Consider the following 23,459-nt stretch of genomic DNA (forward strand, 5'->3'; position numbering starts at 1 on the left):
GCTAACTTTTCAGTGTCCTAATGGTGAGATTTTAGGCATGGTAATAAGTCAGTGTCAGGAAAGGGAGGGTATTTTGGGGGAGCCAGACCTATAAGTGGTAACAAGTTCAGAAAGTACAACAAAGACATGGTGCCCAGAGTTGCCGTTTAATGCCTGATCATCACAACCCAAGGAAGCTTACATGGTGCTCATCACGGTAGGATCCAGGATGAACCCAGAATGGAAGGCAATGACCGGGAGGGAGGGACCAGGTGTCCTCGGGCCCCATTCACCCTCAAGACAAATGTACCGCATATAAGGCTTCCTCATCTCACCCAGGAGCCAGCGGGCTGTGGGGTTTGTGGTCACCACGGTTATAGAAGGTCTTCTTGGGAGAACAGGGTCCGGGGATGAGGTAGGGACCTCAGGACACAATGACAAGAACCAGAAAGCTACTCCCCAGCAACCCCAAAAGGCTTTCACTTCAAACGCACTAAGCCACACAACGCTCGGATGCTAGGAAAACCCAAGCTTTCACTAAAAACTCTAAACGCTGTGCAGAACTTGAGGCTGAGAACACTTACGGAGGGAAAACAAAGTCAAAGCCACCCTAAAGCCAGTTTTATAAGCCTCATCATCTCCCTCTTCTCCCTACAGCCACACTACCGATGGCCACATTCCCGCAGAGAAGGGACACTGTACGCATCTATCATTCTAATGCCTTTAACGGCAAGGGACTAGGGAACATGCCCCTGTTTTTACGAAACTTCTTTGAAGCTCCAACTCTACTAGACAACTTAATGCTACTGGGTTCCCTGCAGTGCCCGAGTCTTTGATGGTCCTGGGACAGAGGTGACTCGGGCTGCTGGTGAGACAGGGAAATTTTCTGGCAGAAATCGTGTACCTTAGGAAGAAACTGGCTTTTCTCCTGCCCTAATTTTAAAGCTTACCTGGCCCTAAAGAAAATACTGCACAAAATGCTTCCTCAAAGCGTTCTATGGAATTGGCGGGTTTCAAGTGTCACTGGCAAGAAAAGAGGCACGGGCTTTTTCTCACGCCGAGCCTGAGGCTTGGCCTGGGCGGTCCCACCCCTCAGCCAGGCAGGGTGTGGAGGGGGCGACACAGGATGGAGCTGGGGCAGCTGCTCAGAATACAGGCCACGGACCCAAGGGGCTGCCCGTATGTCCATCCCTAAGGCTGGACATTTGGGAAAAGAGCTTTAAATCCGGCCAGACCTCAGCATTAAACTCATTCCCTTTGCGTCTTGTAGGCCCCTTCTTTCTTTTCTCTAATTCAATCCTAGGAGGTAGCTTTAGACAGAGCCCAAGGCAAGGAAGTCAAGCATCTCTGTCCCTGGAGAACTGGTCACATGGCAGCCCAGCAGAGACCTCAGAATGGCAACGTGATCTCCACCTCCACTTGTCTTGAACTAGACCCCACACAGCATCCCACCCCTGCCCCGAGATAGGCGCCCAGCTGGTCCCTTGGTCCTGGGCAGTGCTGGAGTTCAAGCTGGGCTTCTGATGAGACCCCTGTGAGTATCTGAGAAGAGACTGAAGGTATTTCTTTAAAGCACACAAAATTAGCCCAGCTTGGAATGGGGTACCTGTGACCTGCTGACCATTCCTCGGCTGGAGGCTGACTTGGGAGCCCAAGAAGTTGAGCAAATGACTAGGCACAATTGTCCCCAGCTAGGCATTCGCTCACATAGGGCCCCAGTCCCAAAGCCCACACCCCAAGCTTCAGATGCCAGGAAGTCAGCTTAGGAGCAGGCAACAAGAAGGCCAATTTCACATTTTAAACCAAATTAATGCTACAAACTTTTAAGAAAGTGCTGCCCAGCTGAGGCCCTGAGGAAATCTAGCTCCCTGAGGGTAGGTGGTGGTGGGCCTCTCACACCACCACTCCTGACTGTCTCTCTCCAGAAGGCATGGCCTTGCTTCAGCCCAAAGCATCCCGATCCCAGGCTGGTTGGGGGAGAAGACAGTGCAGGACAGTCAAGCCTCTGAGGGATGAGATGAAGCCAAAAAACACTCTAGAGACCCTAAGGCTGAGGGGGTAACATAAGCCCACCTCCCCAGTAGCTGCCAAGCCCTGGTCTGCAGTAAAGACCCCTTCCTGACACTCCCTCAGCATTCTTGTGATAGAAACAGAGGAGCCAACATGCCACCAAGCCCTGGTCACCTCTGTCCTTAGGGGTCTGTGTGAAAGCCAAGTGGGTAGAAGTCATTAAAGAAATCACCCCCTTCAACAAACATGGCAAAAAAACATCCTCTCAGGGAAGGGTGTGTGGGGGCAATACCAGCAGCTACCAGAGGGAATGTTTTTGGGCAGAGTTATTTTCACCAGAGCGCCTTATCCTAACCTCTGCCTTTCTCTGTGGTGGAGCTGCCTCTGTCTCCCAGGTCCCTGGTGTAAAACAGCCCCTGTACCAGAGCAAGACAAAGCCTCTGAGGAGAGCTGCCCACAGCAGCAGTGCAGCTGCCTCCACATTCCTATCTGGGCTCTCCTCAGGAGCACTTCTCAGCTGACTCCTTGGAGGATCATTTTTACATTCTCAGGGGAGGGAGAGGTAAGGAATTCCACAGGAAGAGGACTCCTTAACTGGCTGCTCCCTCAGCGCCAGACTCCTCCGGAGCCTTGACACCTCCTGCCCTTGGATGGCTCCCAGGAGCCATTTCCTGTGCAGAGGAGGCCTAGAATCCAAGGCTAACACCTCAGCTGGAGACATTAGGCTGAGAGCAGGAGGTCAAAGGGCCTGCAGCCACCACTTACTAGAATTTCGAGGCCTAAGTGCAATTAGCAATTGGCAGACTAGATGGCCCCTCAGAGACCTAGCCCCCTACTGCTGAGGGGAAATCTGGGAGGTGGCCTGGGGCTCTGAAAGCCCAGGCCAGCCTTTGGACTGCGGACAGTGCTGGGCCTGTCTGAGAAGTCCTGCTAGAACTAGAACAATCTCCCTGCTAAAACTCAGGAAGACAAAACTCAACCTGAAATAAATACAAAGGCATTAAGTGCTTCTTGATAAATTGAGGGTCCTAACTGCCCCTCAAAAGGAACTGGCAGGGCCTTTTCCTAGACCTATTCGCCTCACCTGTGGCCCTTCACGTGAGAGGTCAGAGGTCAGAAGACGAGATGAGCCTCCGCAGGCCCAGCTCCCATTAGGAAAGACAGGACCCAACCCCTGATACATTCCTCACTCGTATCCTCCAAATCCGCCCCCCAGCCAGCTTCTGCCGGCCAGGGGGTGGGAAAGGAGAGGAGATCCCCATACCCTCAGGGCAGCACCTTGTGTCCATGTCCCTGTGTGGGCAGAGGGCTTGTCAGTCTGTCCATGAGGAGGTAGAGACAGGGGCAGGGCTGCTAGGGCAGGCAGGGCCACTCAATTAATCAACAGGTCCCCAAGGTCATAGGACTCGAAGAGGTCACTGATGCCCTCGCCCCCGTCCAGGCCCCACAGGTAGTCATCCTGATCCAAGGGTGGGGAGAAGCTGATCAGTGGAGAGCTGCATGCCAGCGTTGGGGACAGGAACTGGTCCTCAGTCTGCTGCAGAAGTGGGTGTGGCAGCTCCAACATGCTGTCGGTGGCCTCCAGGGGGACAAGGGGCGGCTGCAGGACCTGCTGGGGAGTCATCGCTGGTACTGGAGACAAAGAGCCAAGGATCACGTTTGGGTCTGATGCCCAAACCCCTTCGGGCGCGGCTCTAGCCAGGGTCAAACCTCAGAGCGTGTTAGCTTTCTGGCTCTCTGGACTACTGTGGCCCCTTCTTTCTCCTTGACCTGCCCAACATAATCACATAGGGACACTCCCATAACAGTTAATGAAACCATCACCCACTCAGCTGCCCAAGCCAGAAGGCCCAAGAATCACCCATAATTCCACCATTTCCTCCACACCCAATCCAGCAGCAAGCTCAGTTGCCCCCACAATCAAATGAATTTTCCAAGCGGCCTATTTCTCTTCAGCTCCACTGCTGCAATCCTGGTCCAGGTACCTGGAACACTGTGGGAGCCCCTCACCTAGACCACGGCAGGAGCCCCTCACCTGGACCACTGCAGGGAGCCGCTCACCTGAACCACTGCAGGAACCCTCTCACCTGGACCACTGCGGGAACCCTCTCACCTGGACCACTGCGGAAGCCCCTCACCTGGACCACTGTGGGAGCCGCTCACCTGGACCACTGCGGGAGCCCCCTCACTAGTCACGTCACTTCGACTCTTGCCCCTTACAATCTGTGCTCTAACTTAACTTAAAAAGCCCTAATGGCTTGCCATTGGCTTAGAATAAAATTCAGGTTCCAGCCGGGGCTGAGAAGGCTCTGCGTGATCTGGCCCCTGCCTACCTTTCTACCCCTCTCCTACCTTCCTCCCACAGCTCACACTCGACTCTAGACACCCTGGCACTGGTAATTCTTTAGCACACCAGCTCATTCCCACTGAGGGTTAAGAAGGTGATTTCCTACACAGGGGCTTGGAATGGGGTACCAGAAATTACCCACCAAATATATCCTAATGTGTAGAATCCCACCAGTTGGGTCATTCCTTCAGTCCCAAGCAAGCATCATTTTGAAAATACCACCGCTCTGCTGTGCCAGACTGCTTGATCAGCCTCTTACTGATTGTATAACTGTGGGCAAATGACTGCCTTTTTCTGAGCCTGTTTCCTTACCTTTAAAACTGTGATAGCAATTATAGCTGCCTCAAAGGGTTGTTGAAAGGATTAAATGATAACTGCACATAAAGAAGAGCTGCCCTGCAGAAATCCCATGCTGGGTCCAGCATGCTGCCCTTGTTAATAACAGCCCCCTTTTACCACGAGCTTACCAGGGGCCCACTCTGCTCTCAGGCTGAGGCATGTCCCACCTCCTCCCACACTCAAGCAGCCATGAGGCAGGCAATGCTGCTACCCTATTTACAGATGAGGAAACTGAGGCCCAAAGAAGCCAATTAAATGTATTTGAATAAAAAACCAACAGTTTAACATTTGTTTGTTTAGCACATTGCAAAGGCATGCTAGTGTTATTGAAAAGAGACCAGAGTCTGGAGCAAGAAAGCCATGGGTTCAGGCCCCAGCCTCACCTTTCACTAGCTGTAGGACCTGGCGCCTCCATTTTCTTGTCAGGAAAAATGAGGATCCACCTCACTGAGTTGCTGGGAGCAATAACTGAGATAATACATCTGAAAGCCTTGACTACACAGTGGACCTTGCTCTCTTTGTTGCTGTTTATTGCATCCAAATAGACTTGTTCTGTAACAGCTGTCTCTTCACCGAACTCTGAACATCTCTTGCTGGTGGGAGCTGTGTCTTACTTGACTTTGTACCTCCAAAACTCAGCACAAGGCCTGGCATATAGTAGATGCTCAGTTCAAACTCCCACAACTAGCTTTTTCAAAAATCACATTCACACCATATTATCTCCTGTAGCCCACCCAAGAATCACAAAGGAGTTTTAAGTGTCCCCATTTTAGAGGTGTGAAAACAGAGACTCAGGAAGGTTAAAGTGACCTGCCCACAGTCACAAAGTCACTAAGAAGTGAGCGGCAGACTCAAACCCAAGCTTTCCAATTTCAAATCCTGTGTCCTGTCAGCTATACTTAGGTTTACCTCGGAATGTCAGAGCCTGGAGGGACGTTAGAGAGGGCTCTTGTCCAAACTCTTTCCGCTACAGATGAGGGAAATTGAGGTCCCGAAGGGTTGATAATTTCCCTGTGACGCCAGAACTAGGGTCAGAAGGGATCTTGAGACTGTACTGGTCACCTCTTTGGGCAGGCGTGGCCATGGGTGCTCAGGCCTAGACTCTACTTCGGGCCAGAACATGGAGCCTGTGTGAATGTCTGGGTGAACCTTCTGGAAAACTTCCTCCCCTTCTCTTCAGCCAGAGACTATGAGGCCACGTGGCAAGGGTAGAGGGCAGCCACAGCACGAGCCCTGGCACGGACATGAGGAGAGCTGGCTTCTGGGCTGGCCCCACCACTGACTGCTCTGAGGCCTGTGTAAGCCTCTACCCCTGCTGAGCCTCAGGCTCCTGACCTGTAAAATGGAGGTTAAAACCCTGCCCTTGTTTACACATGGGGTTCCCCACCCCCACCAAGGCCTCAGGACAACTGAAGTGCCGGGGTTCTAACTTTAGAGAGCTGTATGCATCTTGACAGTCAAGTGAGATGGCAGAGAAGGAAAAGGAGGGAGAATAGGGTGGGGCATAGGTCTGGGGTGGGAGATAGGTACCGGGGAGGTGCCCAGAGGAACAGATGGCCGGTGCAGGGAGAAGCCTGCAGGGAGAATCTGGGTGAGGCAGAAAAACACAGGAGAAATCACCAAAGAGTCCCGGGACTGGGCTTTTGTCCCAGCTCTGCCACCAACTTGCTGTGTGGCCTACGGGAAGCCACTTGCCCTTTCTGGGCCTCAGTTTATTCATGTGTAAAATAAAAGGTTGAGTTAGATCCAAACCTGCTGCCAGCGAGTCAGTTCCAACTCATAGCAACCCTATAGGACAGAGTAGAACTGCCCCATAGGGTTTCCAAGGAGTACCTGGTGGGTTTGAACTGCTGACCTTTTGGTTAGCAGCCAGCCGTAGCTCTTAACCACTACGCCACCAGGGTTTCTTGAGTTAGATCAGGGGTTAGCAAACTCTTCCTGTAAAGGGCCAGATAGTATTTTAGGATCTGTGGGCCACTTATGGTCTCTGTCACATAGCCATCATCATTTTGTTTTTTACAACTCTTAAAAACGTGAAAAGAATTCTTAGCTCATGGACCTACACGAACAGGCTTGCAGGCAATGGTTTATTGACCCCTGAGTTAGAGAAATGGAATCCAACCTGTGTTCTGCAGAGGCCCCCTGCAAGCCTCTTCCCTCAGACCAGTTCTAGCTCTGCCTTTGTTTAAATACTCGGGTTCTACTTGGGGAAATTCTGCTAAGAAAACAAAATGTAGAACACTGGCCTACAGGGCCTCAAAGGCTCCAGCCAGTCTAACCTGATGCATGGTCCCAGTAAAAAGCAAAAACCCTGCTGGAGGAGGGAGGGACCTTCATGGGCTCCCTCTCTGACCCTTGCCGATCCCCACCCCCCGACCCTGGGAGGCCTTCAAGGACCTCTTCCACCTCCCTGCTCCCCAGAATCCGCCCCACACCCCTCCCGCCAGGCGTAGCCAGCTTTGAGCCCCGCTGTCCACCCCCAGCCAGGAGCCCCGTCCTTGATTTGTCTACGCCCATGGATAGATCCCTGGGCTAGGAGTGTGAAGACTGTGTTTCAAGATGTGGCTCTGTCACCTCCTGGCTGGAGAACCCTGGACAAATCACATCATCTCCCTGCCTCAGTTTATTTATCTCTAAACTGGAAATAATAGAACCTACCTCAAGAGTTGCTGTGAGGAGGAACGGCATAATGGGTGTACCTGGTACACAGTTGCGGTTCGAAAAACCTTATTCTTTCCCAAGAAAGTTTTTAGCTTCCCCTCCCCCCACCAAAAAAACCCTGTAGTTTCCATTTACCGTGGACTTAATTGAGTGCCAGGTGCTTTGCCATTAGCAGTTGTCATAGCAGTAGCAATACTAGTAGTGGTAGTAATGATGTAAATAAAACCGGTTGGTACTGAGTCCCTTCTGACTCATGGAGACCCCATGTGCGTCAGAGTGGAACTGTGCTCCACAGAGTTTTCAGTGGCTGATTTGTCAGAAGTAGATCACCAGGCCTTTCTTCTGAGGTGCCTCTGGGTGGACTCAAACCTCCAACGTTTTGGTTAGCAAAGAGCACATTAGCCACGTGCATCACCCAGGGACTCTAACGGTGATAACAGCTAACAGTTATTGCCAGGTATGTTCCAAGTACTTTACATGTATAAACTCATTGAACCTTCACAACAATCTATGAGGTAGGTATTATCATCATAAATTATTATGCTCTCCACAGATGAGGTAATTGAGACAGAGAGGTTAAATAACTTGCCCAAGTTCACACAGCTAGTAAGTGGAAGAGCTGGGATTCAAAGCCAGGCCTTCTGACCCCGGCGCGGCATCAGCCTCCCCAGTGAGACAAGGACTGTGCATGCACTTTGTAAAGTGTAAAGTGCAATGCAAAGAGCCGTGGTGGTGCACACGCTAAGTGCTCAGCTGCTAACAGAAAGGTTGGGAGTTCAAACCCTAGTGATCTGCTTCCATGAAGATTACAGCCAAGAAAACCCTATGGGGCAGTTCTACTCTCACATGAGGCCACTATGAGTCAAAATTAACTTGATGGCACCTAATAACAACAAAGTGCAATGTATCCCTTGACTGTACCCCTTGCTGCTGGGTAGACGGTAGGTCCCCAACAAATGTTGACAGAGAATAGGAAACTCAAAGGCTGGTTACACTCCCTACCTCGTGTCCCTCTGGACAGGGGACCCTACCTGAGGATGCTTCGGGTTCCACGATCTCAGGGCTGGTACCGCTGCTGGGCTGGGCAGAGTCAGGGCTAGGGTCAAGGGTGGAGGTGGAGGGAAGCGGCTCCTTGGTAGGGCTGTCTGGCTCCTGCATCTCCTCCGGACACAGGTAGACTTCAATGGGCCCTTGGGTGCTCTTCAGATATATCTGCAGATTCTCCTGGAGGCAGAGAAGCCAGGCCATGGCTGTGTGGGTCAATGTATGTGGATGGACACACGTGGCTCCCATGGCCCATGTGAGCAAGCTCAAGCCCTGAGCTGGGCTCTGAGGCCTGCCCCATCTGGCCTGTGGTGGATATCTGCTGTTTCTGCCTCTCTTGCCCCAAACCCCTTTTTTTAGGAAGAGAGACTTGATTTTCCTTTGGGAAATGCTTCTCCCCCACTCTCAGGTCATGTAGTTTGAATGGGGCCAGCACCCTTCCCCAACTCCAATGGGTGAGCTTGTGATGCAGGCTGGGTAAGTCGGTCACAGTGAATGGTTCACAGTGGCACAGGACTCAGGTCAGTCCAGCAAGCATTTGGTCCAGGACTTTTGCTGGAATTATGGAAATGGAAGCTGCCTTCCCAGCAGGGTTGCTGAGCTGGTATAACAAAGCCTATCTCTGCCACTGCAAGGGGACAGCCTGCCTGAGATTGCAGTCGGCACAGAGGAAAGCAGAGTGAGAGATAGAGTGTGAGAAAGACATTGAAGTCATAGTCTGAGCCCCTGGATCCAGGCTTGCCTGAAATTCAAATCTTCTCCCTGGACTTGCCCTTTGGTTCCTTCTTTCTTCCGCCTGCTTAAGTCATCTGGACTCAGCTTTCTGTTATTTGTAACCAAGAATCCTGATACTTGGCTTCTCATCTCTGCCTCTTCTCAACCATGTTTCTGAAGCTTAAGCCACACTAGGCTACACACATGCCATTCTGGCATGCTTTCAGGCCTCCACACCTTTGCTCATGCAGCACCCTCTTCACCTGGCAAAAATCCTATTCATTCCTGAAGACGCAGTTTAACTGAAAGCAAAGAGAACTTGAAACACTTACTGACGAAGATCAAAGACCACAGCCTTCAGTACGGATCACACCTCAGCATAAAGAAAACAGAAATCCTCACAACTGGACCAATGAGCAACATCAGGATAAACGTGGAAAAGATTGAAGCTGTCAAGGGTTTCATTTTACTTGGATCCACAATCTACACCCACGGAAGCAGCAGTCAAGAAGACAAAAGATGCACTGCCTTGGGCAGATCTGCTGCAAAGGACCTCTTTAAAGTGTTGAAAAGCAAAGATGTCACTTTGAAGACTAAGGAGCGCCTGGCCCAAGCCATGGGGTTTTCAATTGCACCATATGCATGTGAAAGCTGGACGATGAATAAAGAAGACCGAAGAATTGATGCCTTTGAACTGTGGTGCTGGAGAAGAATACTGAATATACTAAAAAAAAGACTGCCAAAAGAAGGAACAAATCTGCCTTGGAAGAAGTACAACCAGAAAGCAAGCACAACCAGGAAGCAAGGATAGCAAGACTACATCTCACATACTTTGGACATGTTTGTCAGGAGGGATCAGTCCCTGGAGAAGGACATCATGCTTGGTAAAGTAGAGGGTCATCGAAAAAGAGGAAGACCCTCAACGAGATGGACTGACACAGTGGCTGACAGTGGGCTTAAGCATAATGATTGTGAGCATGGTGCAGGACCTGGCAGTGTTTCGTTGTACATAGGGTTGCTATGAGTCGGAACTGACGCAATGGCACCTGACAACACCTGTGGATGCTTCCTCCAATTGTCCTTTCCCTGGTCCCTCAAAGCACATGTTCCATCTATAAATGACAGCATCACGACTTGCTTGAGTCTTTTTCCCACTCAGTCCTGAGCTTCTCCAAAGCAGCGGCAGGGCCTTATTAATCTCTGCAGCCCGAGTTCTTCCATTAAATCATTTCTTGAGCCCGTATTATGTGCCAGGCCTGAGCTGGGGGTTCAACATGGACAGAACATTCTCTTGTGGAGCTTATGTGCTAACAGATGAAGCAGAATGTAACCACATAATCACTCAAATATGTCACAGCAAGTGGAGGTTAAGTGCAGTGGGAAAGCACAGGTTGTTATGAAGTCTGGGGGTGATCACGGAAGACTTCCTTGAGGAAGTGACGTTTGAGAATTGTAGGATGAATAGCAGTAAACCAGGAAGAGAGAGAGAAGAGCATCTCAGCTGGAGGGAACAGCATGGGTGAAGGTCTTATACGGGGGATAAGCTTGTTGTTGTTAGCTGTTGTTGAGTCAGCCCCTGACTCATGGTGACTCCATGCACAAGGGGATCAGACTATTGTGATCCATAGGATTTTCACGGGCTGATTTTTCAGAAGTAGAACACCAGGCCTATCCTCCCAGTCTGTCTTAGTCTGGAGCTCTGCTGAAACCTACTGAGCATCCCACGCAAGCCTCCACTGATGGACGAGTGGTGGCTGCGCTTGAGGTGCACCGGCTGCTAACTGAACCCAGGGCTCCCTGCACAGAAGGTGAGAATTCTCCCACAGAACCACCACTGCCCTCTTACAGGGATGAGTTTAACGTGGTAAAAAACTGCAGGCAGGTCAGTGTGGCCGAAGCAAAGAAAACAGAGGGGGGTCAGGATGGAAGAGAAGGCTTGTGAAGCCTGTTGGGGCCACAGCATGAAAGTCCTCTTAAGGGAGCTTTAAGAATCTTGATCTTTCATCTCAGAGAGGAGTCCCTGGGTGGCAGAAATGGTTAAGTGCTTGACTATTAGCCGAAATGTTAGCAGTTCGAACCCATGCAGAGATGCCTCAGAAGATAGGTTTCTGAAAGGTCTCAGCCTTGAAAACCCTATGGAGCAATTCTACTCTGCACGTACCAGGTCGCCCTGAGTGGGGACTGACTCCGCAGCAACTAAGAGCAACCTAAGAGAGAAATGGTTAGCACGAATGGATTACTGTGAGTACTAACGGCTCAGTGTGTGGGCCCACATGTGCAGAAACACGGGGGCTGGCGAGGCACAGAAAGAGACCAGGAACAGAGATTTTCTCAGACCTGGACTTGGGCCCTGTGGCCCTTTCTAGCCACTGCCATTTCTGCCCACCGATATTGCCACGGGCATCAGAATGGACCCAAGAGGCTTGGCGCTGGGCAATGGGCAGTGCCAGGGACAGAGCCTGCAAAGCTACCTGGGACACTCCAGCTCCACTCTCCCCCAAATGCTTCCCCTCTCACCTCGCTCCTGTCGGGCACTTCCAGCCTCGTCTGCGGAGGGGCTTTTACGGCGATTACCGTCTGTTCCTTAAAGTTGCCGACAGCCCGGAGGTCCTGGTAAGTTACATAGGCCAGTGTAGGGGCAGGAGAGTCAAGAAAAGAGACTGTCTGCTTAGAATCCAAACCCCCCAGCCCAGGCCTTACCCCATCCTCTAAGCTCCTGAAACACCTTTCTCACTTCTTATATAGCTTTAGATATAATTTAAAAACTAATCTGTTCTTTTAATATCATAAGCTACCTCAGATGCCTTTAGAAAGCAAGTGGGGGTATAAGTCATAAAAACGCTGCTTAATATCAGCCTTCTCTGTAAAGACTTCCTCTCTCAAACTAGGTCATTAATAGGCAAGAAAACAGGTTTTATTTCTTTATGTTTCTCACAATGCCTGCTATCCTTCCAAAAACAGGACCAGATCCAAAACACAGTTAGATGGTGAAACCCTTTGCAAAAGTGTATCAAGAGCCTTAGTAAATTTGGGTCATGATCTTTGATCTCATCGTTTCGACCCTAGGAATCCAGCATAGGGAAATTTTTAAAAATATGGGAAAATGCTCTATCTATAGGGATATTTACCACAGGGTTGCTTATAAAAGCAAAAATCTAAAATCAATCTAAATGTCCGTGACAGGCCTCATCAATAGACCAGAGTGGAGTCTGAGGAGGACGTTCTCAAACCATTTCGAATATTAGACTGAGCCATATACTGTTTGTGTAGGTAAAAAATGGTCTCATATCAGCAATTTATATGGATCAACCTAACAGTCGTAGGATATACAACAACATAGAAAATGTTTATGGTACTATAATAAGTAGAGGAAAAAACAAAACAAAACAAACCCATTGCTGTGGAGTCGATTCCGACTTGTAGTGACCCTGTAAGACAGAGTGGAACTGCCCCACAGGTTTCCAAGGAACAGCTGGTGGATTTGAACTGCTGACCTTTTGGTGAGCAGCCGAGCTCTTAACCACTGTGCCACCAGGGCTCCAGGTACAGAAAAGCAGGATACAAAACATTATGTACCGCAGGCACACAATGGTATTTAAATCACACACCTCCTGCGCATAGTTAAGGAACAATGGCTGTGTTAAGGTGGCAGGTCAATATTTCTTCCTTTTCTCCATTTTCCAAATTTAAAGAAATACACTTGCCTTATTTTTGTAGTGAGAAAGTAACTTTAATAGACTGGAGAGGAAAGGTCACTAAGGAAGAAAGAAAGACATGCCAGACTCCTAGTGTGAGTGAGTCAGACCCCGCAGGGAGTCAATGATTCAACTGTGGACAGATATAAGCAACAGGCTTATGGGAATCCAGGTCACAGGGATCCAGCTCCCTGCCCAGCCTCCCACCCCAGGCAGGACTTGCTAGGACTACCCTCCTCCCCTGCCAAGGTGGATATCTCTTGTTGGTCTTGTCCTCAGTCAGGTGCTTAAAGTTCACAGAGCAGCTCTGGATGAGCTGGTCCAAGGCCTGCTCCATGGTTATCAGCTCCTTCAGCTCCTGTCCCAGCTGCTGCTGCTTCCCAGGCCAGGTGGGATCTTCAAGTGTTCCCCTGCCTCTGGGAACATAACACCCCCCAGTGTCAGTTTCAGTCCACACCCTGGGACCCCAAACCCAGGATTGCTGCAGACAGAGCTGCAGTCGGTATGTGGCCAAACTCCCAGGCGAGGCTGTTCATGTGATTCTACAATGGTACCCCCAGGGTTGTGTAACTCAGTGGTCCCGCCTAGCTTCCTGGGAGTTGCCAGGGATTGGAACTTGAGGCATGGGGTTGGGCTAGGGAGGAAAAAACAAGTCAGGGCCTAAGCCCCATTTTTGGGAGGCTCAGCTATGTCCACCCCTATGCCCCAAACCAAAAACCAAACCCGCTGCCATCAAGTCGCTCATAACTCATAATGACCCTATAGGACACAGTAGAACTGCCCCATAGGGTTTCCAAGGCTGAAAATCTTTTTTTTTTTCTTTTCTTTTTTATTGTGTTTTAGCTGAAAGTTTACAGTGCAAATTAGTTTTTTATTCAAAAATTTTACACACAAATTGTTCTGGGACATTAGCCGCAATGCCTGGTGTCAGCATTCTCCCCCTTTCCCTTTCCACCCTGGGTTCGCAGTGTCCTTTCCTCCAGTTTTCCTGTCCTTCCCATCTTTCCTTTTGGACAGGTGTTGCCCACTTAGTCTCATATATTTGACTGAACTAAGAAGCACCTGCCTCATGTGTGTTTTTGTCTGTTTCATAGGTCAAGGCTGTAAATCTTTAAGGAAGTGGACTGCCACATCTTTCTCCCACAGAATGGCTGGTGGGTTCGAATCACCAATCTTTTGGGTGGCAGCTGAGCACTTTAATTGCTGTGCCACCAGGGCTTCTCCCTATGCCCCAGCCTCCCCCAAATGGCAGGAAGCTGGAGTGACTTCAGTCCTGACTCCCTCACCTGCATTCTTAGGGTTCATGCCAATAGCTATAGGTTGCCCTCTAAGACCTTCTAGAAGTGAGGAGGGGAGTCTGGTTTACTCCCGGCTCAGCTGAGAGGACTCCCCTAAACTAGAAGAGGAGAATCTTGGGATCTCTGATTCAGGAGGTCCCCTAAGGCCTTTATATCTCCCAGGAATCCTTCTCTGCGGGCCTGTCATGCCTCCAGCACATAATACTTGCGGTCTCTGATACACTGGCTCCACCCCCAGCACTTGTGTCCATTGGATGATGCTCTCAGCCCCACCTCTAACATTCAGTCCCTCTGGATAATGTCCTGACTCCGCCCCCGGCCCATGCACCCATTGGATGGTGCCATTGGCCCAGCCCGGCACTCACACCCACTGGATGTTGTTCTTGGCCTTCTTGCGGATGAGCTGGATGCCCTCCAGCACGTTGGTGATGTCATAGATGCGCCGCTTCTGCACGTCCAGCACCTCCGCGGCCCAGTTCAGGTCCAGGACCCCATCCTCAGACTCGCTCAGGAGGTAAATGAACTTCTTGGTGAGCAGCCCCAGTGACGTGTCATACCGTGTCTTCTCCCCGGGGGACTTGGGGGCTGAGGGGGAAAGGGGCCCAGTCACAGCTCAGGGATGCTAGCCTGGAGAGGCCTCCTCCATTGACCTGGACTCACTAAGCACCACCCTTCACATGAGCACCCACTTTGCAGTTTACCAAGCACTGTGGGTAGTGGTCATTTACCACACCGAATAGACAGGGAACCCAATGCCTAGAGAGGAAAAGTGACTTGCTTACGGTGTCACAGCCAGGTGCCAGGATCAGGACTGGAAGCCCCGTGTCCTGACTCCCAGTTCAGTACTCTCTCCATTGCACCTTAGGGCAGCCATAAGCACAGCGAATGTTCACTGTGTGCAGGACACTGTTCTAAGAGCTTTCTGTATACTAATGCATTTAATCTTTATGATAACCCTGTACAGCCATCCCCATTTTATAGATGAGAATACTGAGGCACAGGGAGATTAAATAAATCACTCAGCTAGAAAGTGGCAAATCTGGGATTCAAATCCAGGCAGCCTGGCTCTAGAGTCCTCCTTAAGCACTGCCCTATCCTGCTACTTCTATGTCAGGAATTTGGAATTCACATAGTGAAGGAATGAAAAGCCCGGATTTGGGAACACTTTTATAGACACAGTTTTTTCAAGTGTAGCCCCATGATTAGCTGAGAGCAATCAGACCTATATTATCAAATTGAGCAGGTTCATGAAAAAGGTTCCTTTCTCAACGAGGACAGTGTCACAAGACCACATCTCAGCTACAGCATCTCAGACCACAAGGGGACTTTTGCAACCAAGTGACTTGCAAGTCATATGGCAAGTTAGTGGCCAAACTAGTTCCGAAACCTGGGTCTTAGAGTCTCAGATTCCTCTGGAAGGGGACTTTAGAATCCTTTAACACATAGATGGCACATGTTTGGCACACAGGTTGCTTCGTCAGGCTTTATACTCATGGCAGACATTAGCAATTGATTAGTGTACTCTTTTTCACAAGCGCCAGTAAGGCTTAGGAGCCTTCTGTACAGATCTCTAGGCAGCCTCTACCAATCAATTGGAGAGGAAACTTTGTCATTCCTGTGCCTCATTTTACAAGAGACAACTAGGGTTCACGGAAGAGGAGTGACTGGTCAGGTTGGAACAGAACCCTACCTGGATCCTCCAAATTTCTGACTGTTATGCTTCCCACCCAGCCACATACCTTCCTTAATAGGTCTCTGACCCCCTGAACTAGCCTTCCTCCCAAACACAGATGCCTAAACTCCCACTCTAACCAGAATATTGACTAAAATTCCCTCCAGCTTAGCTTTAGGCCGCCCTGGCAGCCTCTGGAGCTTAAAAACCTCTGAGGTAGTACGGGTTGGATTAATCCAAGTTTCACTTCCCTTTGTTCACTTATTTAGCTCTTTGTCTACAAGGGGAAGAAAGACCCTGGTTAAGATCTTGCTCCGCTCTGAGCTGGAAACTCTCTTTTGGAAAAGGTCAGACTGGGCTAAATGTGAAAACTTTGTATAAATAGTATTGTTGTGTGCTGTCAATTCCGACTCATAGTGACCTATAGGACAGAGTAGAACTGCCCCATAGGGTTTCCCAGGCTGTAATCTTTAGGAGGGCAAATTACCAGGTCTTTTTGTCCCACGGAGCTGCTGATGGGTTTGAACTACTGACCTTTTGGATGGCAGCTGAGTGCTTAACAATTGTACCACCAGGGCTCCTTTTGTAAATAGTAACTCCCCCACCCCCCACCCCCACCCAGGAAAACCATGGGTCTTCACATTTAGACTCTGAGAGCAATAGCATGGTGTGGTAGAGGCAGTGCAAGACTTACATGTCTGGGCCCTAGCTCTGATTCTGTGCACTCGCTCTGTGACCTTGGGCAGTCACTGAAGCTCTGAGTCTCAAGTTGCCTCGTCAGCAAAAGGAGGCTAGTCAGACTCCCTGGCAAGACCAAGTGAGAAGATGCACGGGAAGCTGTTTTGTAAGCCGGAAAGCCTGATACAAATACTACTCCTGATGACTTGAGCAGGGCTGCCCCCCTCGGCCCCACCCCACCCCTAGTCTCCTGAGCGCCCCGAGCTGCCCCAGCAGCACTGCTCACTTTTGGGGCTGGGGAGGCCATCCACTCGAATGCACTTCCCCTTGGGAGTCCGGAATTCGGAAACTGCAGGCCGCCCGATCCCCTCCAGGTCCAGCTTCCTTTTGGCCTTGGAGAGAGAGTAGAGAGAGAGGCGGAGGGTGAGAATCATTTCTCTTTTAGCCTTTTCCTGACCCGGGGCCACCAGCAGCCACCTCCTGGGCCTCAGTTTACCACCAGTCCAAATGAAACATCACTGCACTTGGAAGTATCAGTGATCTGAGAAGTGACCTTTCATGGGGAGGGAGTCCTATTTTCTGAGAGGCAAACGCCTCTCTCATCATTTGAGACAGAGGCATTTCGGACCCAGCTAAAGCCAGTCTGGCCAAGGTCTCCGAGTTCCTTAACAACAGGCCTCAAGCTGCTTCTTCACACCCCCTCCCAGAGAAGGATGCAGGGAGGAAGGAGTAGGCGGAGCCTAAACCACATCAGGCTGGGGAGAGGCCCTCTGCAGAAGCAGCTGGCCCTGCCAGGCCATGTGCCCATCACAGCCCCACAGCTGGCCCTTATCAGGGTGGGGCTGGGCATCCACCCAGGCCCGGGGGACTTCCTGGCTCTGTGCCACACCCCAGGGAGGTACCCATGTAGGGAAGCAGTGCAAAACATCTCCCCCACGTTTGGGCTCCAGCCTTTTCCTGAATAGACTCCCTTTGCCATTCTTTCTTTGCCTCGAGGGGCAGACAATGAATCCTTCCCCTGTCTTCAGGACCAGCAGCTGAGGCCCCCCTCCCCCCGTTCCCGCCAAGCTTGGGAAACACCTGCTGGGGAAATCAAACCACAGACCCATCTGCTCCTCTCCACCCCGCTGCCACCCGGCCCCAATTAGGCCCAGAAGCTGCACTGGCCCGGAAGCGGCCTCTCCTGGTTAGGGCTGGGAAGGGGCAGGGCTAGGGCACTGGGGCACTGGGGCACAGGTCAGAGCCCTGGGCTTAAATCTCCCAGCTCCTTCACGGACTTATTGGGTGATTGAGAAAATGCTCCACATCTAGGAGCCTCAGTTTCCTCCTCTGCAAAATGGGACCGAGAACACCTACCTCAGAGGCTGTAGTGAGGATTTGAGGAGGTGACATCTATAAAGTGCTCAGTCTGTGGCTCAGCACCCAGTAGGTGCTCAGGAAACTTGAAGTCCCTTCCCTAAAACCCAATCTCAGCCCCTTCCTTGACACACCCTTCTGGGGGTCACCCAGCTCACTTCCTACCTCCTTCCCCAGTCACCCAGACATGGAGGCCCCTCCCCCACTGAGATACAGAGGACTATTTTAACCCTTGGTGATGCTGTCATGCTAGGCAGGGCTGAGACTTCTAACTGCTGCTGAGCACAGCTGGGCTAACAGGTGTGGAGGGCAGTGGCAGCTCTTCCTGCTCTCAGCTCCCCTCCCCACCATGCCTGCCTCTTCCAGGAAGTCTTCCTGGGCTAAGCTGAGGAGCTCTGCTCTTTGGCCTAAGGAGCCTGGACATCAGGCTCCTCTCCACCCTTACTCAGACCAGGACATGATCTAAACAGCTCCCTGCTCATATCCCGAATACTCCTGTTTCACCCTCCCAACTGGTGAGGTCCTGGGTTCCAGGGACGGTGATTTGCTCTAGCCCCATCCTGTCCCTAGAGAAAGGCCCAGTCATTTACTGGGATCTTCCATGTGCTCTGAGCCAAGTCCCAACGCTCATCGCCTCATCAGATCTTTCCAGCATCACTATGCTGCCCCCATTTTACAGCTGATGTAACTGAGGCTTGAAGAACTCCAAGGCCTTTCTCAATCCTGATCAAGATTGTCCAACCCAGGATCCTTATTCCCATCCCTCAGAAGATCCACCAAGAACAGGAAGAGGAAGGGAAGGGCAGGCTGAGCCCTATCTGAAGCAGAGGTGGGGCAGCCTAGTCTCCCTAACCCCACATACCTCCTCTACCTGACAGGAGACAACACACCAGGAAGGACGTCACTATCTGGGAACTGTAGGGGATGAGGAATGAGAAGACAGGACCCAACAGGCCCATCACCTGCTCACAATGGTCCTCTAACATCGGAATTGTCAATCTCTCTTGGCAAATGAGAAGTGGAGAAGACTCAGAGAGGTTAATCCACATGCCTAAGGTCACACAGACAAAGAGCAGAGCCAGGGTTTGAACGCAGGTCTGTCTGACTCCAAAGCCACGTGCCAGGCTGCCTCAGCTCCATCTCACACACACTCCCCAGAATTTGCTGAAATTTCAGTCAAGGCCTGGCCATGCCCACCTGCCCCCATCACTTCACTCATACACATGCGCCTGCACACACATACCCAGGCCATCTCCCTCTCCCTTTTTAGGCTTTCCCTCCCCCTTATCCTGCACTCCTCAGACCCTGTGCAGCAAAGTGTCCCCCACCAAGGACCCCTCTCTGACCCCTGCCAGAGGTACTGCCCAGGGAAAAGTCAGCCCTTGGCCAGAAAAGAGGGGACAGAGGACCAACCCAGTGGAATGAGGAACAAGGAGAGGCTGAGGACAGGCTTTGGAGTGATACTGACCTAGACCTCCCTCCTTCTTAGCTAGGTAGGTTGGGCAAGTCAGTTGACCTCTTGAGGCCCATCTGTAAAATGGGATAAGCCGCTCCATCTCTGCTGCACATTCAGTGAGCTGTGCAGCAAAGCCCTTTGCCCTCAATGACTGCATACACAGGGGAGCTGCTGTCACTAAAGCCCCAGGACCACTAGCAAGGGAAAAGTTCAGGGTGAGGTGAAAGGAAAGAGACAGGGACAGGCAAAGGAGAGCAAAGGTCTGTGGCCACACCCAGAGGCCACTTGGTGCTGACCTGGACCCTCTTAGGGTAGCCCCTTTGGCTGGGTCTTAAAGGCCTCCTTAGGATTCGAGACCCACCACGGCAAGCCCCAGGGAGAAGGGCAAAGGCTCTTTCTCAGGCAACCCCTGAAGAACAGATCACCAGGCACAGCCCCTTACAGGCAGCAAGGTGAGGAAACTGGGGCTCGAAGAAGGGAAGTGACTTGCCCAAGGTCACACAGGGAGTGGAGCCAGGTCTCTCCTAAGCCACAGTTGGATAGTAGGGGGTAGGGCAAGTGTAAGGAGTCAGGAGCCTCCTCATTTCAGGTCCCAGCTCTGCCACTTGATAGCTGGGCAGCCTGGGATGCGCTGCCTGGCCTCTCTGAGCTCCCATCTCATCTTACCTGCCTTGTAGGGTTGTTTGTTAAAGTGTCTATTTTCTTTCTTGGTTCTGAGGGACTTTGGAAAATGCAGATAAATGACAAGGAAAGGAGAGCCAGGCAGGATCACCCCATCATCACCGGTTCCTGCAGGGATGACACTGAATAATGCAATGTGCCCAGCCAGAGCAGGCACTCAAAGAAGGTGTCTCCCCTGCCTCCCCAGAGGGTGGTGGAGTAAGAATTAGATGGGGAGCAAGGAGACCTGAAGTCTGGTTTTCCTTCTGCCACGGAACTTGGTTGCTGTCCCTGGAGGTCCCTTTAAACAGCAGCTCTCTGACAAATCCTGCTCACCCTGCACTTTGCAGTCTGGCCACAAAGCCAGCAGTCACACCCAGGGTTGGGTTTGGAGCCGCTCCAGGTCACACCCTTGTCAAATGAGTAAGCAAGGGGCCAAGGCCTGCCCATGAGGCTGAGGAGCCTGGGCTCTGGGCCTGATAGAGGTGCTCAGGCCCCAGTGGCAGCACCTTTGGGGTGGTCTCATGCAACGAGGATCTCCCACTTCTTGTGACTTGGGCAAGTAACTTCACGGCTCTGCTCAGCTTCCTCGTCTGCAAGATGCCTCATCCCCAGCATCTTGACTAAGACAATGAATGTGAGGAGTACCAAGCAGTGGCTGGCACACTCGAGGCGTTCGGTAAAAGAGCCATTCTTGCTGAGATCACTGAGGCCCTCTGGGAGGGATGGTGCAGACAGATGCACTGGGGCTCCTCTGGGAGGGAAGCAGCTCAAAACCACAGCTGTTACTGAAACTCCGCCTGGGTGTCAGAAAGCAGCTGGCCAGAGGAGAGGCTGGGCCCCACCACTGAGCCCCTTCCCTAGGGGAGGCCCAACTCTGAGGCTGGAAAATCTAGGGATAAGTCAATGTTGCATTGAGAAGAGACTACCTGTCACCTGTCTTGTGGGTCGAGAAACCTGAGGCCTGGTCCCCATTCCACCCTGTCCTCCTGTGTGGCCTTGGGCAGGTTACATGCCTTCTCTGAGCCTGTTCCCCTGTAACATGGAGCTACTAACAGCAACTACTTCACAGAGTACAAAAGGGGTTTATGCTATAAAATGCTGAATGCAAGAAAGCCACCTAGTCCCAGTTATCCTTGGTTTTGCTTGACCTGTAAAATAGGGATAATAGCACCTACCGCTGCCTCCTCCTCCCTCTTAGTTGGAATAAGGCTCAGGGAGTGACTCTGGACATGGGCAAAGCATGTTTCTGATGGCAGGAATAGGGACTCTGCCTGCATCTAGAGATGACTGGGAGCCTGTGCCTGCTGACTGACACAGGTGTGCCAGATGCCTTTGGAGGAAGGGAGTGGTCTTATCCTTGTACCTGAGCGTATTCACCACACCCTGGCTAAGCAAACCTGCAACACCCCCAGCTCCCCTCCCCATTCTGCTTACAAAACCCAGGACCTGGAGCTGGAAGTGACCCAAGATGATCTAGGCCCCCAGCTACCTGACAGACACACACATTTTCCAGATAAGGAGACTGAGAATCAGACGGGGCCTAGGCTTATCCAAGGCCACAAGTTAGTGGCACAGTCAGGACCAGAAACCAGGCTCCCCAACCACCACCTGCCCCCCAGGGCTTTTCCCACCCCTCCCCCACCCTATACTTGTTTCGATTCCCATGGGCTCCAGGAGCTCGCCTCCCACAAAACATGCCCTGTGCCGAGGTCAGCAGGCAGCCTGTGCCTCCACGCTTTGGGCCTCCCTGGCAACAGGCCTGGGGCTTGAGGAGGGAACAGCCAATCTCAACAGGAACCCCAAGTGCTACCCCTGATTTGCACCTGCTACTGGCAGTCTAGGAGGGAAGAATGAGCCTGGGGAAGGACCTAGGGCAGATACTTAGGAAGGAGTTTGCTGAATGGATAATTTCAAGTCTGTCCAAGGAAGACTGGACCCAAGACCTATCAGACCTGTGCTCTGTTTTAAAGTCCCCATGGTGTCCCCAGACCAAGCCCTGTGCATGGACAATAGCAGAGGCCCAGTACTGGTTTCTGGAGGAGACAATGAATGAAAGAATGAAGGAATGACGTTAGTGTTGGCTCCAGGGACTTCCCCAAGGTCACGCCATGTACTCGGGGCAGTAGGCTGGATCTCCAGACTCCCCATCCAGTGCTCATTCACTCTACTCCAATGGAGGAGGTTATTTCACCCAAAGTGTGAATATGAAGGGGCCTTCTACTCGGGTGTTGGGGGCAGTGGGTCGTTCTGGAGGCTGAACACAATCATCCTCCTCCCAAAACTCTGAGTCCCAAGCGCCCCTCCCTCCTTCCTACATCCAGAAAAGCATAGGGAGAAGGGGTGGGAATCCCCAGCATTACCGGCAGCCGGCCTGCGGGCACGCATCGCACAGCTTGGCCCTCTGGTCCGTGAGGGGTCGCGTCGAGGCAGGTGCCCGGTGCCGCGGTGGGAGGCACTGTCTGCTGGTACAACGAGGTGTAGTAGGTGGTGGTGGCCGGGCAGAGCTGGGGGCTGCCGAGTCCAGGCGGCCACAGCTCGGTGGGACTTATCGCGGGCAGTCCCTTTTGGGGTGGCCCGGCGGCCGGAGCCAGGGCCCGGGGCCCTCGCAGCATGGCGAGCGCAGCGCCCCCTCCTCACCCGAGCCTGGCGCGCCCGCGGGCACCTGCGGGCTCCAGAGCCCGCAGCAGCTTACACAGCCCGCGGCATGGCGCGGAGGCCGGGGAAAGCCGCCAATGGACGCCTGCGGGGCAAGGCCAGACCCTCCCCTCCTGGCCCGTGGCCGAGCCAAGCTGCGCTTGGAGATCGCCGCTTGGAGATCGCCCGGCGGCGGCGGCGGCGGTGGCACGGGCAGGGGCTGCCCCGCCCCGAAGGCGGCCGCGACCCGGGACGGCCCAGCGCCCCTGAGGCCTCGGCGCTGGGGGGCCGGCCTGTTCCGGGGAGGGGACTTGGGGCGCCCGCAGGCTCGGCGAAGACGCGATGCACTCGGATGGGGGTGGGGGGGCGATGGCACTGACTCTTCGGGCTCGCCCTCTAGTTCCCGAGCCTTTCTCTGCCTCTTTTTTTTCTTCTTCTTTTTTTTTTTTAGCGCCAAACTGCGTGCCGCGAAATTTGGATCTCCCGCGGAAAATGCCGCGCTTCGATTGGCTGCTGCAACAAGAGCAAGCTCCACCCCCCGGAAAGGACCTTTCTTCGAGGCGGCGATTGCAACACGAGCTTTGCTGCTTAAAGGGGCCGCCGCACCTGTTATCGCCTGGTGCCCGCCGGGGCTAGCAGCCCGAGAAGCTGAGACTGGGAGGGTACTCCCGGGACGTCGTACAAGGCAGAGACAGCCAGAGCAGGGAGAGCGCGCCGAGGAAAGGACCCGAATTCCCAGGGGCTGGGGGAAAGCATTTGGCACGGTGTCCTAACCTGAGCCCAGACCTACCAGTACGTTCCTCAGGCCACTACCTTTCGTTAGTTCGCACTAGCGTATATGCATTTATGCCCATTTCCCCACTAAAATGAAAGCCAGGACCCTGTACCTTTTCTCGGAGCCTAACATATCTCT

At 52.2% G+C, this 23,459-nt stretch overlaps 1 protein-coding gene across 1 annotated transcript; it reads right to left on the reverse strand.

Moving 5' to 3' along the window:
- Positions 1–134: 134 nt before the first annotated feature.
- Positions 135–23,027, reverse strand: E2F2 (E2F transcription factor 2). The gene is made up of 7 exons (XM_049878243.1): positions 22,273–23,027; positions 16,724–16,829; positions 14,453–14,672; positions 13,046–13,205; positions 11,612–11,725; positions 8,368–8,560; positions 135–3,621 (listed from the first exon to the last, which is right to left on the reverse strand). The coding sequence occupies exons 1-7, from the start codon at positions 22,522–22,524 to the stop codon at positions 3,362–3,364; spliced, it is 1,305 nt and encodes a 434-aa protein (XP_049734200.1). The 5' UTR covers positions 22,525–23,027; the 3' UTR covers positions 135–3,361.
- Between the last annotated feature and the right edge of the window lie 432 nt (positions 23,028–23,459).

This window comes from Elephas maximus, chromosome 3 (genome assembly GCF_024166365.1).
Source record: "Elephas maximus indicus isolate mEleMax1 chromosome 3, mEleMax1 primary haplotype, whole genome shotgun sequence".
NCBI classification, from domain to species: Eukaryota; Metazoa; Chordata; class Mammalia; order Proboscidea; family Elephantidae; genus Elephas; species Elephas maximus.

Coding starts and splice junctions, on each gene's coding strand:
- E2F2 (XM_049878243.1), bottom strand. CDS start 22,524: ATGCTGCGAGGGCCCCGGGCCCTGGCTCCGGCCGCCGGGCCACCCCAA. Junction 13,206..14,452: donor AAGAACAACATCCAGTGGGT/GTGAGTGCCGGG, acceptor TTATGTTCCCAG/AGGCAGGGGAACACTTGAAG. Junction 8,561..11,611: donor AAGTGCCCGACAGGAGCGAG/GTGAGAGGGGAA, acceptor CTCTGCCTCCAG/GAGAATCTGCAGATATATCT.